The sequence below is a fragment of the Lynx canadensis genome, chromosome D3 (assembly GCF_007474595.2).
Source record: "Lynx canadensis isolate LIC74 chromosome D3, mLynCan4.pri.v2, whole genome shotgun sequence".
Taxonomy (NCBI): Eukaryota; Metazoa; Chordata; class Mammalia; order Carnivora; family Felidae; genus Lynx; species Lynx canadensis.
Genome location: NC_044314.2, coordinates 62642506 through 62658928, shown reverse-complemented (window position 1 = coordinate 62658928; position 16423 = coordinate 62642506). Strand labels below are relative to the sequence as shown.

Below are 16423 nucleotides of genomic sequence, written 5' to 3'. Positions count from 1 at the left end.
AAAATGCCATGTGTCATATGTACTGCAGACCTAACTCGGTTTTTCCTTGCATGGTCAGAGATTCTGCTAATCAAGAAACCTAGCTGATATTCCTAATGTTCTCATCCTTTGAGATTTATCTTTTCTGTCACCTTTCTCCCATCATTTCTACATTTCTTACGTTTTACTCTAAAATGGATTTTGCAACTGTTCACTTATCAAAATATTTCTTTTGTTCAAGACAGGATTTTAAAAGTGAGAATGTAGGGGTGCCTGGGTGGCTCAGTCAGTTAAGCATCTGACTCTCAATTTCAGTTTAGGTCATGATCTCATGGTTTATGAATTCAAACCCCAAGTCAAGCTCTGTGCTGACAGCATGGAGCCTGCTTGGGATTCTCTCTTTCTCTCTCTCTCTCTCTCTCTCTCTCTCTTTCTGTCTCTCTCTCCCTCCCTCCCTCTCTCAAATAACGTTAAAAATAAAAAAAGTGAGAATGTAAACTGGGGCACCCAGCTGACTCACTTGGTAGACCATATGACTCTTGATCTGGGAGTTAAAAGTTCAAACCCCATGTTGAGTGTAGAGATTACTTAAAAATAAAATCTTTAAGGAAAAAAAAAAAAAAGTGAGAATGTAACCCTAAGGTCCCTTCCAACTCTGTCATATGAAGGTTCTAAACTGATGTAAAAGAATGATAGTCTGACTCACTGTCCTTGCTTAAAGAAAAGGCTCAGCTCATTCTGCAATGGTTAGCACTAACTCAAGCCTTTGTTCCTATAAAAACAGCTGAAAAGCTCAGTATTACAGTTGACCATTGCACAACATAGGTTTGAACTGCACAGGTCCACTGACACACAGATTTTTTTTTTTCAATATAGAAAGTACAGTGCTATAAATGTGTTTTCCTTATGATTTTTTTTCTTTTTTTAAAATATCTTTTGAAAATGTTTATGTATTTTTGAGAGCATGCAAGTGGGGGAGGGACAGAGAGAGGGGAAAGGAGGATCCAAAGTGGGCTATACGCTAACAGGCTAACAGCAGCTAGCCCACTGTGGGGCTCGAACTCATGAACCGTGAGATTGTGACCTGAGTGGAAGTCGGACGCTCAACTGACTGAGCCACCCAGGTCCCTCTTATGATTTTCTTATTAACATTTTCTTTTCTCTAGCTTATCTTATTATAAGAATACAGTATATAATACATGTAACACACAAAATATATGTTAATAGACAATGTTATCACTTAAGGCTTTTGGTAACCAGTAGGCTGTTGGTAGTTAAGATTTTGGAAAGTCAAAAGTTATACACAGATTTTCAATGACGCAAGGAGCTGGCACCCCTTATTCCTCACATTGTTCAGGGTTCAAATGTATAGTCCAAAAATGATTTGATGTGGCCAACCAATATATCTCAGAACACCATTAAAAACAATGAAAATGGGATAATAAGGTGGTTATCAATACACTTACAACCAGATCTGAAGTCTTCATTTATCTCATCAGTTAGAGCCATATTTAAAACTTGTTCCTTATTAAAAGATGTATAATATGCAAGGTCAGTGACCCATCTGCCCTCTTCATTTTGATAGACCACACTCTGTGGCAGATCTATTTCTAAAAAATCCAAAAATATACAATGACATATGAAACAAAATGATACAATATTCTGAAATAATTTTACTTAGTTGACCTATCTTAGATAGCAACAGTATTGAAATCTACCCAAAACTAGTTTAAAAAAAGAATCCATTCCCACAAAAGTCCTCCAATGGTGGAAAAGCTGACCTTAACCCCAGGAGAAATCTATAATGGAGAATGAGGGAAAAAGAAAAAGAAAACTAAGACTTAAAATAGTATATGTCTACCAGATCTGTAAGTAAAGATATAATTTTTAATCCATAAAACACTTAAATATTTTAATATGAAAGATTAGGCAAGTTCCCCTTGAAAATATACTCTATTGTATAAACATTTTATACATCTTTATTTTTTTAAGCCTTCTTACTACACTATAGGTTAACTAACTAGAATTTAAATAAAAATTTGAAGAAAAATAAAACCTACTTACGCTCTTTACTCTTTTCAGTGGACTTGTCACATTCACATGTCCTTCTTTCACTTGTTGGTGACTGAAGAGTATCAGTGGAATTAATTTCATTGTCACTAACAGGCTTCAAAGATGCTCTGTCCATATATTTTTGAATGGACACTTTAGGAGTCTCCGTGTCTAAACATCTATCCATAGGTAAAACTGTTTTTGAACCAGATGCCAAGTGCTTATTTTGATGAAGAGACCTGGCCTCCAGCTTTAAAGGGTCCATTACATCAAAATCACCTTCACTGGCATTTGTGTCATGAAAATAAACAGGGTTAAATTTCGCATTAGTAGCCCTGATAGTCTTCACAGGAACTTCTTCTCTTGCGCTCTCCTTTAAAAATGAATAACAAAGTAGCCATAAGTTTTGTTTTTCATGACTCATTCCAAACTTTATGGGAAAAAATTACGTAGTAGATGTAAATGGTTATTATGTAAAGCATCAGACTATATAGTGTTCACTGTACTCTATTAGACTACATAAGAACCAATTTTAAGCAATATACCAAAACCAAAATTCATGCCGTGGTCATTGCAAACGTCTATCAACAGATTCAGATACCAAAGGTGAGCTCAACATGTTCATTATATTACATACAGGACATTAGAAATATCAGTTTGAACTCTTAGAATTACCACTAAAACTCTCTAAAAGCATGGCAAGCCCATTAATGTGACCAGACTCATAAAATTAATATGAGTAACATCCCTTGAGAACAGGTGTACTAATATCTTTTAACAGGAGTAAAATAGCATATACTACAGATGCCCATGAGGTGCCAAATAACAACTGCATCAGACAAGGCAAATTAAGCCAGTGCCTCAAAACCATGCTCTCTGACATACTTTCCCAAATGGCATTTCTTATTCTTTCCTAGAATAACAACTGCTGAAAAAGAGCCCAAGTGCCTACAATACTTTTAGAAATCCAGCTACCACTGTAATTTCAAGTGCCAATAAATCCTGTAAGAGCAGTCTTTTCTGTCATGAGATGTATGATGACAAAAACAGCCTCACAAGTTTTTTGAAGTTAAAATACTAAAAGCAGGTAGTTCTACATAAAAGAAAAGATGCTGACTTTGAAATAAAGTCATAGGTTTAAATCCTACTGCCAGCACTTACTAACTGGGTGATCTTCCAAAAATGTCTTACAAAAAATAAACTTACATCCTACCTTATATCAAAATAAATTCCAGACGGCTTAAACATTTAGATGCAAAAGTGCCAGGAGAAAATAGAGATGAATAGTTTTAAAGTCTTTAGTGGATAACATCTAAGTATAACACTCTCCTGGGTTAAAAATTTCCCAGCCTTAACTCCAGGTCCTGTAAATTGTAACCTTATTTGGAATCTGGGTCTTTGCAGATTAAGTTAAATTAAGGATCTTGAAATAAGACCATCCTGGAGTTAGAATGGGCCTTTAACCCAGTGAGCGGTGTCCTTATAAGAGAAAAAAGATTTTAGCAGGATACAGAGACACTGAGAGAAAGGCCATGTAAAGAGGAAGGCAAATATTCAAGTGATGCTGCCACAAGCAAAGAAAACCAGGAGCCATTAGCTGCTGGAAGAGGCAAGAAGAGGAGCCTTTGGAGGGAGCTTATCCCTTCCAATACCCTGATTTCCAATTTTGGGCCTCTAGAATGTGAGACTACATTTCTCTTGTTGCAGGCTAAGGTTCCAGCAGCCCTAGGAAACTAATACAAACATAAAAGTCTAAAAATGCATAAGGACTGGGAGAGGGAAGACCATCTTGAAGACACAGGGAGAAAAAGTCCATCTATAAGGCAAGGAGAGAAGCACAAGGAGAAACCAACCCTACTGAAACCTTATTCTCTGAATTCTCTAGGAGTGTGAGAAAATAAATTTCTATTGTTTGGCAAATGAGTAAATAAATACATAAAATGCATAAGGATCAAAATATCTCTTTAACATAGAAAGCTTATAAAAACAATACTTAAAATATGAATATTACAACAGAAAAAAAGACAAGGAGACAAAGAAATGCCATTTAAAGACATAACTATTTTTAATATAGAATACTAGCAAAGAGTAAAAAAGAACCAGAATGAAACAGAAATGAAAAAAAAACAATAGATAGTATCAATGAAACTGAGTTGGTTCTCAAAAGGTAAAGAAAACTGATAAACCTTTAGCCAGGCTTATCAAGATAAAAGAGAAAGAACTCAAATAAATAAAATCAGAAATGAAAGCAGTTACAACTGACACCACAGAAATACAAAGGATTATATAAGAGAATACTATGAAAAATTATAATCCAACAAACTGGACAACCTGGAAGAAATGAATTAATTTCTAAAAACATCTTCCAACTGAATCAGGAAGAAATAGAAAATCTAAACAGACTGATTACTAGCAACAAATTAATCAGTAATCAAAAAATTCCCCACAAGCAAATATCTAGGACTAGATAGCTTCACTGATAAATTCTCTTAAAGAAGAGTTAACACCCATTCTTCCCATACTCTTTCAAAAAATAGAAGAAGGAATGCTTCCAAGTTCATTCCACAAAACCAGCATTAACCTGACACCAAAACTGTAGACTCATATCCCTGATAAACATAGATACAAAAACCCTTAACAAAATATTAGCAAGCCAAATTCAACAACACATTTATTACAATCAGATGTAATTTATTCCAGGTATGCAAGGATGGCTGAATATTCATAAATCAATCAACATGATACACCACATTAACAGAATGAAGGATAAAAATCATACAATTATCTCAACAGATGCAGAAAAAGTATTTGACATAATTCAATATCTACTCATGATAAAAACTCTCAACAAAGTGGGTTTAGAGGGAACATACTCGAAAATAATATATAATAAACCCCCAACTAAATCATACTCAGTAGTGAAAAGCTTAAAGCTTTTCCTCAAAGATCAGGAACAAGACAAGGATGTCCACTCTTACCACTTTTATTCAACACAGTATTAGAAGTCCTAGCCCAGTAATCAGACAAGAAATGGAATAAAAGGCATCCAGATTGAAAAGGAAACAAAACTGTCACTATTTTCATATGACATAATACTATAAATAGAAAGCTCTAAGGATTCCACCAAAAACTATTAAAACTAATAAATTTAGTGAAGTTGCAGGATACAAAATTAATATACAGAAATTGGTTCTGTTTCAGTACTAATAATGATAAGTAGCAGAAAGAGAAAGTTTTTAAAATCCTATTTACAATATCATCAGAAAGAATAAAGTATCTAGGAATAAATTTAAGCAAGGAAGTGAAAGATCTATACTTTGAAAACTTATAAGATACCAATGAAAGAGGGGTGCCAGGTAGCTCAGTAAGCTGAATGTCCAATTCTTGATTTTGGTTCGGGTTGTGATCCCAGAGTCATGGGATCAAGTCCTGAATCAGGCTCCATGCTCGGCATGAAGCCTGCTTAAGATTTTCTCCCTCCCTCCCTCTCTCTCTCTTGCTCTCTCTCTCTCTCTCTTTCCCTCTGCCCTTCTCCCCCACTCACACTTTCTCTCTAAAATAAAAAAAAAAAGAAAAAAGAAAGAAAAGAAAGATGACCCAAATAAATAAATGGGAGGTAAACTATATTCATGGACTGGAAGAATATTGTTAAAATGTCCGTAGTACTCAAAGCAATTTACACATTTAATGCAATACCTATCAAAATACCAATAATATTTTTTACAGAACTAGAAAAAATAATCCTAAAATTTGTATGGAACATAAAAGTCCCCAAATAACCAAAGCAATGTTGAGACAGAAGAACAAAGCTGGAGGTATCACCATCCCAGATTTCAAACTATACTACAAAGCTATAGTAATCAAAACAGTTAATGCTAAAAAAAAAAAAAAATAGTTACAAGGGGCACTGGGCAGCTCAGTCAGTTAAGCATCTGATGCTTGATTTTGGCTCATGTCATGATCTCACAGTCGTGCGACTGACCCCATTTGGGGCTCTGTGCTGGGCGTGGAGCTTGCTTAAGATTCTCTCTCTCCCTCTGCCCCTCCCTCCCTGCTCATGCTCACATGCACACGCTCTCTAAAAAAAAAAAAAAGTTATGGTACAGGCACAAAAACAGACACAGGGATCAGTGGAACAGAACAGAGTCTACAAATAAGCCCATGCTTATATGGTCAATTAATCTAGGACAAAAGAGGAAAGAATATACATTGGAGAATAACAATCTCTTCAATAAACAGTGTTGAAAAAACTGGACAGCTACATGCAAAAGAATGAAACTGTACCACTGTCTTTCACTATATACAAAAATAAACTCAAAATGAATTGAAGACCTAAATGTACCTGAAACCATAAAATTTCTAGAGGAAAACATAAGCAATAATCTCTTAGATATCAGCCTTCACAATATTCTTCTGGATCTGCTTCCTCAGGCAAAGGAATCAAAAGAAAAGTAAGCAATTAGAACTACATGACACTAAACAGCTTTTGCACAGCGAAGGAAACAATCAACAAAATGAAAAAGGAACCTACCAAATGGGTGAAGATATAAATAAGTCATATATCCAATTAGGGGTTAATATCCAAAATATATAAGAACTCCTAAAACTCAACACTCAAAAAATCTCAAACAATCCAATGGAAAAATGGGAAGAAGACATGAACAGATATTTCTACAAAGAAGACATACAGATGGCCCACAGACACATGAAAAGATGCCTAACATGATTCATTACCAGGGAAATGCAGATCAAAACCATGAGGAGATATCACCTCACAGCTGTCAGAATGGCTAAAATATAAAACACAAGAAGCAAGTGTTGGCAAGGATGTGGATGTTGTGCACTGTTGGTGCGAATGTAAATTGGTATAGCCCCTATGGAAAATAGTATGGAAATTCCTCAAAAAATTAAAAATAGAAATACCATATGATCTGGTAATCCCACTGTTGGGCATTTATTCAAAGAAAATGAAAATACTAATTCAAAAAGATACATGCAGGGGCGCCTGGGTGGCGCAGTCGGTTAAGCGTCCGACTTCAGCCAGGTCACGATCTTGCGGTCCGTGAGTTCGAGCCCCGCGTCGGGCTCTGGGCTGATGGCTCAGAGCCTGGAGCCTGTTTCCGATTCTGTGTCTCCCTCTCTCTCTGCCCCTCCCCCGTTCATGCTCTGTCTCTCTCTGTCCCAAAAATAAATAAATGTTGAAAAAAAAAAAAATTTAAAAAAAAAAATTTAAAAAAAAATAAAAAAAAAAAGATACATGCACCCTCCATGTTTACTGCAGCATTATTTACAATAGCCAAGATACAGAAGCAACTTAGGTGTGCATCAATAGATGAATGGATAATGAACATGTAGTACACACACACACACACACACACACACACAGGAATATCACTCAGCTATAGAAAAGATTTTGCCATTTGTGACAACATGAATGGACCTAGAGAGCACTATGCTAAGTAAAATAAGTCAGAAAAAAACAAATACTGTATGATTTCACTTCTTTGTGGAGTCTAAAAAACAAAACAAATGAATAAACAAAACAGAAACAGACTCATAAATACAGAGAAAAAAAACAGGTAATTGCCAGAGGGGTAGAGGGATGATGGGTAAAAAAGATGAAGGGGTTTAAGAGATACAGACTTCCTTGGGGCGCCTGGGTGGCTCAGTCGGTTGAGCGGCCGACTTCGGCTCAGGTCATGATCTCACGGTGCGTAAGTTCGAGCCCCGCATCAGGCTCTGTGCTGACAGCTCAGAGCCTGGAGCCTGTTTCAGATTCTGTGTCTCCCTCTCTCTGACCCTCCCCTGTTCATGCTCTGTCTCTCCCTGTCTCAAAAATAAATAAAACGTTAAGAAAAAAAAAATTTTTTTTTTAAAAATAAGAGATACAGACTTCCAGTAATTAGTCACAGGGATAAAAGTACTACATAGGAAATACAGTCAATAATATTGTAAAAACTTTGTATGGTGACAGATGGTAACGACACTTACAAGGTGAGCATTTCATGACACATATAATTGTCAAATCACTATGTTGTACACCTGAAATCAATATAATCTTGTATTTCTACTTCAATTTTAAAAAAAGAAAGAAAAAAGAAATGCCAGAATGTTGGAAACTACCTATCCCTTCAGGAAAGCTACTTAAAACAGTCTTGAAGTAGGAACGCAACCAAATGATAGTCTCCAGAATCACTGCACCATCTGATGAAATGCACCTGAACCCTTTTTGTGCTTGGCTGAGGAGCCAACAGGGCAAAGGTGGCAGCTAGGCATTGCGTGTGAAGTGAGAAGGGACCTAGGACTCACCTAGGGTGTGGGGCTCTGAGGAGAGGTTGGGGTGGGGGGGAGAGAGGGTTGGATGGGGAGAGAGGCAGTCTGACCAAAGTACGGGGTCGGGGCCAGGGACCAGGTAGCTTGGGCTGTGGGATTTGGACTGGCAGCCTCTATGTCAGAATCCTGCCTGGGCTCAATAGGGCAGCGGCATGGGGTCTCAGACAGCCACCCTGTCAACTCACATACATGCACTGCTGGGGGAAACCTGGTACTACACTATTTCATAATGACTTGTTTCCAAGTCAGAGTTCCCTATGCAGAACAGCTCCCTTGCTGTGATCTGATAATAAACAATACAAGCACAAATGCAGCTGCTTCGACAGTTTTCAAACCTAAACACAAAATTGGTTTTTGTTAATATTTTGACAGCGTAACTCTCTCAGCAAAACTTAAGAGTTAGGAAATGTGACAAGAAAAGAAAAAGTAAAAGCAATCCAAAGTTCTCTTAGGAGGTGGGGTTTTGAAAGGAGGTAAAGTTTTCAAAGTCCTACCTTATTGGCATCTAAGGGAAACAAACAGGCAACAAAGCACTCTGGTGCTGATATCATCTGAAATAATGGCTGAAAAATATATGAATGCCCTCCAAATAAGGGAAAAACAGCATCCCTCATAGAATCTAACCATTGATTTAAAGATTTACCATTACTGTATATGCCACTAAGAAAGAGAATACTAAGCTATGACATACTAGTAACTGTAAGAAACATATTGATTTCAGAAGTGTTAAAATATGAAAAATGTGGATCTGAGAATCAATGAAAATGCAAAGAAAGGCCAAATGTATAAAGAGGAAAGATGGGAAGAAGTGAAGGGGAGAGCAGGGATAAATAATGCAATAAAATTTTTGGAAATGATAAAATAAATATTAAATGAAGTAAATGTAAGAATAAAATCAAGAGTATCAATAATTACAGTAAGTGTTAAAGGATTAACTAGCTCATTAAAAAATAGACTACCAGAGTTTTGGGGCACCTGGGTGGCTCAGTTGGTTAAGCATCCGACTTTGGCCCAGGTCATGATCTCACGGTTCATGAGTTCAAGCTCTGCCTCAGGCTCTGTGCTGACAGCTTGGAGCCTGGAACCTGCTTCGGATTCTGTGTCTCCCTCTCTCTCTGCCCCTCCCCAGCTCATGCTGGCACTCTGTCTCTGTCAAAAATAAATAAACTTAAAAAAAAAAAAATTAAAAAAAAAAAAGACCACCAGAGTACATTAAAAAGTAAACCTAACTACATGCTATAGATAAAAAGCTCTCTAAACAAATGATAAAGAAAAATGTAAAAGGGATGGAAAAGATAACAAGCATACACAAAATATAGAAAAAGCAAAGGTATCAATACTAATATACAAAGGACAATTTAAGATTAGAAGCAGTAACAGGATAAAAGGACAGAATTACTAAAAAAGGTACCCTCTTATCAAATAGGTTATAATAGGTTATAAAATCTATAATCTTATATGCAATAAATATTGGAGAGAAGAACATAAAGAAAAAAATTCAATTAAAATTGGAGACTTTGATTTATCTTTTCTGGAATTGATACATCTACTACATAAAAATAAAAGTGATCATAGAGAAACTGATTAATACACTAAATAGCCTAATAGCTTTTTAAAACTAAACATTCCTCAAAAAAGAGCTTTTAGTTTTCATTTTTCTTATGTCCATGAAATACACATAAATATACTTTTATCCAAAACATTTAGAAAGGTTAGATTTTTCAGACCAAATACTGATTATAAGCCCATGAAGTTAGAAATAAAAAATAAAGGGGCAACTAGGTGGCTCAGTTGGCTAAGCATCTGTCTCTTGATTCCAGCTCAGGTCATGATCTCAAGGTCGTGAGATCAAGCCCTGCATCAGGCTCCACACTATGTGTGGAGCCTGCTTAAGATTCTCTCTCCCTCTGCACCTTCCCTGCATGCACATGTGCACACACACGCTCAGAAAGAAAGAAAGAAAGAAAGAAAGAAAGAAAGAAAATAAAGAAAGAAAATAAAGAAAGAAGAAAGGAAGAAAGGAAGAAAGGAAGAAAGGAAGAAAGGAAGAAAGGAAGAAAGTAAGAAAGAAAGAAAGAAAGAAAGATAGAAAGAAAGAAAGAAAGAAAGAAAAAGAAAGAAAGAAAAGAAAGAAAGGAAAGAACGAAGAGTAACATCAAAAAAGATGGCAGAAAAGAAAGCACCAGGAATCTGTCTTTCCACCTAGACAAGGACTGGACTGGCAAAAACCTCAGAAGTAACTATTTTGAAGGAAAAAAAATGAAGTAACTATTGTGGAATTCTGGAATCTATTTGAACAATTACAGGTACCAGAAAAAAGCTTGGCTGGTAAACTGCAAATAATGTCAGTAACTTCAGACTTTAGAATGATTGTGGCTACCCACCCTGAACCCCAAGGCAGACAACTGTGGGAAGGGCAACCCCTGTTTTTAGTATGGTTTGCTGGAGCCAGAGAAACAATAAGGATTTTGTCTCCAATTATCAGGTTTCTGTGTTCTGATGGCAGACTGCTGCTTCTCACTGCAGAGCTGCAGGCACAGAGCCCGCTCACCAGTGATTAAACACCCACCAGCTAAAGTGAACACCAGCATATTTATAGGAGTCCTACCTATTTCTTTGACTATCAAAAACAACCATATATGGAGAAAATTAAGAGAGCTGCTGCACATGCCCAGGAAAAAATACAGGCTCAGAAAAGACCTGTAAAACCTCTAGCTTTCACTACATACTGATCCCAGTACAGACACACTGTATAAAAATTAAATAAAGAACAAACCATAGAGAAAAGAGAGAATGTGATTTCCAGCATTATCACATAAGATTCAAATGTACAGTTTCAAACAAAACAAAAAGATCACACAGCATACAAATAAACAGGAAAGTATGGTTCATTCAGAGGAGAAAAATAAATCAACAGAGAACTTGCATGAGAAAACCCGTATGTCAGACTAGACTGAAAAACTGTCTTGAAGATGCTCAAAGAGCTAAAGAAGATGTGGACAAACAAGAAAATGATCTATACACAAAATGCACATCAATAAAAAGATAATAATACAGAGGAGCCAAAAAGAAATTCTGGAACTGGAAGGTACAATAACTAAAGTGAAAAATTCACTAGAGAGGTTGTGCAGATGTGTAGAGAGGACAACTGAAGACAGGACAACTGAAATTACTAAACTTCAGAAAAAGTAAACAGAGTCTGAGGGACCCATGGGATACCATCAACACATTGGGGACCAACAGCATTTTCTGAAAAAAGCACAGGAAAGAGAAAAACAAGAAGAAACTATAGCTGAAAACTTCCCACATCTGATTAAAGACAGGATTATAAACACTGAAAAAAGTTCAACAAACTCCAAGTAGGCTAAATCTGAAGAAACCCATACCAAGACATTATAATCAAACTCTCAAAAAGAGAATCTTGAAAACAGCAAGAGAAGCTACTTGTCACATGCAAGGAATCTTCAGTAAGATAACCAGCAAATTTCCCATCAGAAAACCTTCAGGCCAAAAAGCAATAGGCTGATACATTCAAAGTACTAGGAGGGGGAAAAAACTTGTCAACCAAGAATCTTACATTTGGTAAAACTGTCCTTTAAAAATGAGGAAAAATTTAAGACATTCCCAGATAAACAAAAGCTGAAGAAGTTTTTTTACCACTTATATGTGGATATTTTTTTTGAAACAGTACAGAACTGTAAATGTATTTTCTCTTCCTTGTGATTTCCTTAATAACTTTCTTTTCTCTAGCTTTATTGTAAAAATACAGTATATAACATATGTAACATACAAAATATGTTTACCACTCTTTATGTTATCAGTAAGGCTTCCAGTCAATAGTAAGCTATTAGTACTTAAATTTTGGGACCTTAAAAGTTATCATGTGTATTTTTTACTGTGCAGGGAGTTGGTGCCCTTAAAACCCCACATTGTTCAAGGGCAAGCTATACTTTAGTGGGGGGCAAAGTCTATTCCTTATATACAGCAATATTACAACAAAAAGGGAAAAAATTTACTTAAGACAGTAGCTTGTATTTATGAGCTCTTTAAATGCCTTTAAGGAAAATGGGCTGTTAATCTTGCCCTCAAAAGGACAGAAAATGGTCACCTCATGGTAACACAAACTGCATGACCTTAAGACATGGGAAAAAGAAGACATCTCATGAAATAATGTAACACACTTTATGACTGACGCACAAGTAGGAATTCCCCCTCCCCCCATCCAAGCAACAAAGCTTTTTTTTTTTTTAATGTTTATTTATTTTTGAGAGAGAGAGAGAGACAGAGCGTGAGCAGGGTAGGGACAGAGAGAGAGGGAGACACAGAATCAGAAGCAGGTTCCAAGCTCCAAGCTGTCAGCACAGAGTCAGATGCAGGGCTCGGACTCACAAACCACGAGATCATAACCTGAGCCAAAGCCAGACGCTTAACTGAACCCAGATGCTTCACCAACTGAGCCACCCAGGGCTCCCAAGCAACAAAGCTTTAATGGAAGTGCTCATTCCACAGTGGACTCTCTGTGACCAGAGGCCAGCCCTCACCATCTCTCTACATTCAACACCCTCCTTAAACCACTACTGAAGACTTCAGGGCTTCACATTCATAGTACCTGAATGCTCCACCAGAGTCTGGCTATCTTGTGATTAAATCCTTTATTTTTTAATTTTTTTTTTTAATTTTTTTTTCAACGTTTATTTATTTTTGGGACAGAGAGAGACAGAGCTTGAATGGGGGAGGGGCAGAGAGAGAGGGAGACACAGAATCGGAAACAGGCTCCAGGCTCCGAGCCATCAGCCCAGAGCCTCACGCGGGGCTCGAACTCCCGGACCGCGAGATCGTGACCTGGCTGAAGTCGGATGCTTAACCGACTGCGCCACCCAGGCACCCCTTTTAATATTTTTTTAATATTTATTTTTTTAATATAATTTATTGCCAAGTTAGCTAACATCAGTAGAAGGATAAGAACCATATGATCCTATGATCCTATCAATAGATACAGAAAAAGCAGAAAATACAGCATCCTTTCTTAATAAAAACCCTCAAGAAAGTCAGGATAGAAGGAACATACCTTAACATCATAAAATCCATTATATGAAAGGCCCACAGCTAATATCAGCCTCAATGGGGAAAAACTGAGAGCCTTCCCCCTGAGATCAGAAACACGACAGGGATGTCCACTCTCACCACTGTTGTTTAACATAGTGTTGGAAGTCCTAGTCTCAGCAATCAGACAAAAAAGGAATAAAAGGCATCCAAATTGGCAAAGAAGTCAAACTCACTTTTTGCAGATGACCTGATATTCTACATGGAAAACCGGAAAGACTCCACCAAAAAATACTAGAACTGATACATGAATTCAGCAAAGTCACAGGATATAAAATCAATATACAGAAATCAGTTGCAGTTCTATCTACCAACAGTGATTAAATCCTTTTTTAGAAGGATTGGAAATAGAGTATCAGAAACTATGTTTTTACTTAGAAAGACTCTGAAACTTAAAACTTTTAGAATGTAACTCAATCAGAACTTGGGGACTTTCTTCAAAGGTATGATGAGATTCAACAACCAGGATTTTGCTTTATTTTATAGTTATCCATGGATTTCCTTTACTTTCCTACTATGTTTCATGAAAGGAGATTATCTTTATATGACCTACAACATCAAGCACCATACCTGTTGCCAAGAAATTTGTGAATATTCAACAATATTAAAACTAAAAATATTGTTTTTAATGACAAATAATTGCTAATAAGAGAAATGCTTACTATAACAGGACAAGTTCCTTAGCCTACAATTAAATGGCATGGATAGACATACTCGTAAAATTTATCAAATATCACTTTTTGACAAAATCAAGATGAATAGATGCTCTCTCCCTTTTTTCATTGGCTACCTCTAATCAGATGAGAGCTGGACTGTTAACCAGATATATTAGAATCATAACTCCATACTGTCAGATGACTATACATATGACAAAGCATCCAGAGCAGGAAAAACCCACTGATTCTGAACACTTGTTCTGGTTACCTGAGGCAAGGGGCTTTCTATCATGTTTGTACTTAACTGTACAGTTAACTGTTCTTAACTCCTTGGATGAGTAAGAAATTCTTGAAGCTGCTGTATAGGCAAATTCTGCATAAGTAAAATGTTCCTATACACAATAAAGCACTACATTGTACAATACAATCACTGTAATGAGAATTCAGAAAAATAAATGTAGTCCAGAGTTACTGAAAAGTAACCAAGGACTTCATAAAAGGTTGGAAAGACTGGGGCTCCTGGGTGGCTCAGTCTGTTAAGCTTCCATCTTTGGCTCAGTCACGATCTCACGGTTCATGGGTTTGAGCCCTGCATTGGGCTCTGCGCTGGGTGTGCAGAGTCTGCTTCAGATTCTCTGTCTCCCTCTCTTTCTGCCCCTTCACCTCTCACTCACGCATGCTCTCTCTCTCCCAAACATTAAAAAAAATATTTAAAAAATAAAATTTAAATGACTGGAAAGATGATCGTTATCTGGATTAGGGAAGAAAGGGAGAAAACAAAATAGGAACAGATGTATAGAAGAAACATACGTGAGAAAAGCAGATTAACATGGGGCCAGATTATAAAGCATTTTAAGGATTATTAATTTGAAACACCGAGACACAAAGAATATTTTATGTAGTATATATACATATATACGTACATATGTACACATGCATACAATCATACACATTAAAAACCTTTGTAACAAGATTAACCTGGTATTGACAAATGTAACGGAATGGGAAAAATACTGTAGATGGCAGGGCGCCTGGGTGGCTTAACTGGTTAAGCATCCAACTCTTGATTTCAGTGCAGGTCACGATCTCACAGTCATGAGATCAAGCCCCACTTCAGGCACTGCACTGACAGCGCAGAGCCTGCTTAGGATTCTCTCTCTTCCCCCATTCTCTGCCCCTCCCCCACTTGTGCACTCACTCGCTCTCTCAAAATAAACATAAAAGAACATTTTTTTAATTTAATAAAAGAAAGTAAAAATACTATAGATGGCAAAATAAATCAGACATGAGGTAGTAAGCATCTTGAATTTGAATAGTGGTAAAAAGAATAAATAAGAAACAATAAACTTAAGACACAGTCCTTAGAACACACTGACAGAAATTAGGTTTTCTGAGCTTTAAAAACAACAATCCCATTATCACTTACCACCTTAATCAGTCAAAGGATTACTATGAGGATAAATAACTGTCTCTACATATATCAATACACACACTCCCTCCAAATTAAAAATCATCAAACAAATCCTGAGGCATACATTAAAAAGGGGACAAAGAATTGCTAAGAGCCAGAAATGACTACCAAATTTCAAGTGTAGGAGTAATGGGTTACCATTAACAAACAGAAAACAATAAAATGAAAAACAAACATGTTTGAGCAAGATGAATGGTTCGCTTTTTTGTTTTGACACCAAGCTAAAGAACTTTTCAAATGAGTGATCTCAAAGATACATACAAACACACACACAGAAACATTATCAGTAGGGAAATTTTTTTAAATTTCTTTAATGTTTACTTTTGAGAGAGAGAGAGAGAGAGAGAGAGAGAGAGAGACAGCATTAGCAGGGAAGGGGCAGAGAGAAAGGGAGACACAGAATCAGAAAGCAGGTTCCAGGCTCTGAGCTGTCAGCACAGAGCCCGACGCAGGGCTCAAACCCACATATTACAAGATCATGATCTGAGCCAAAGTCAGACGTTTAACCAACTGAGCCACCCAGGTGCCCCAAGCAGGGAAATTTTTTAATACTTCTTCCTACATTTTCCAGAAGTCAACAGTTGTTGCTTTGAAAAAAATTGATACCATACAAAAGATTTTTTATCCCTTTCGTAGAAAACTTAAAGAAAATGCATATAAACTTACTCTGCCATGATGTGACATAATACCCTTCAAACTGTCTGCCCTTTCTTTCTCTTGCTCAGTTCTCTGAGTACTAGAAGAAAATGATAACACACCATCTACATGCCTTCTACTATCTCCAGTATCTATAAATTTACCTGAAAAACAAGAAAAGAAATTAATGGAG

The 16423-nt window shown here is 36.7% G+C and overlaps 1 protein-coding gene across 2 annotated transcripts in view; it reads right to left on the bottom strand.

Moving 5' to 3' along the window:
* CEP192 (centrosomal protein 192) overlaps window positions 1–16423 on the bottom strand; it is a 138777-nt gene that overhangs the window by 88547 nt on the left and 33807 nt on the right. For both annotated transcript variants that reach the window (XM_030336254.2, XM_030336256.2), the window contains exons 10-12: window positions 16261–16394; window positions 2044–2404; window positions 1446–1589 (exon numbers count right to left, since the gene is read on the bottom strand). In XM_030336254.2, coding sequence (XP_030192114.1) covers window positions 1446–1589; window positions 2044–2404; window positions 16261–16394 — 639 coding nt within the window. The remainder of the gene's footprint in view (window positions 1–1445; window positions 1590–2043; window positions 2405–16260; window positions 16395–16423) is intronic.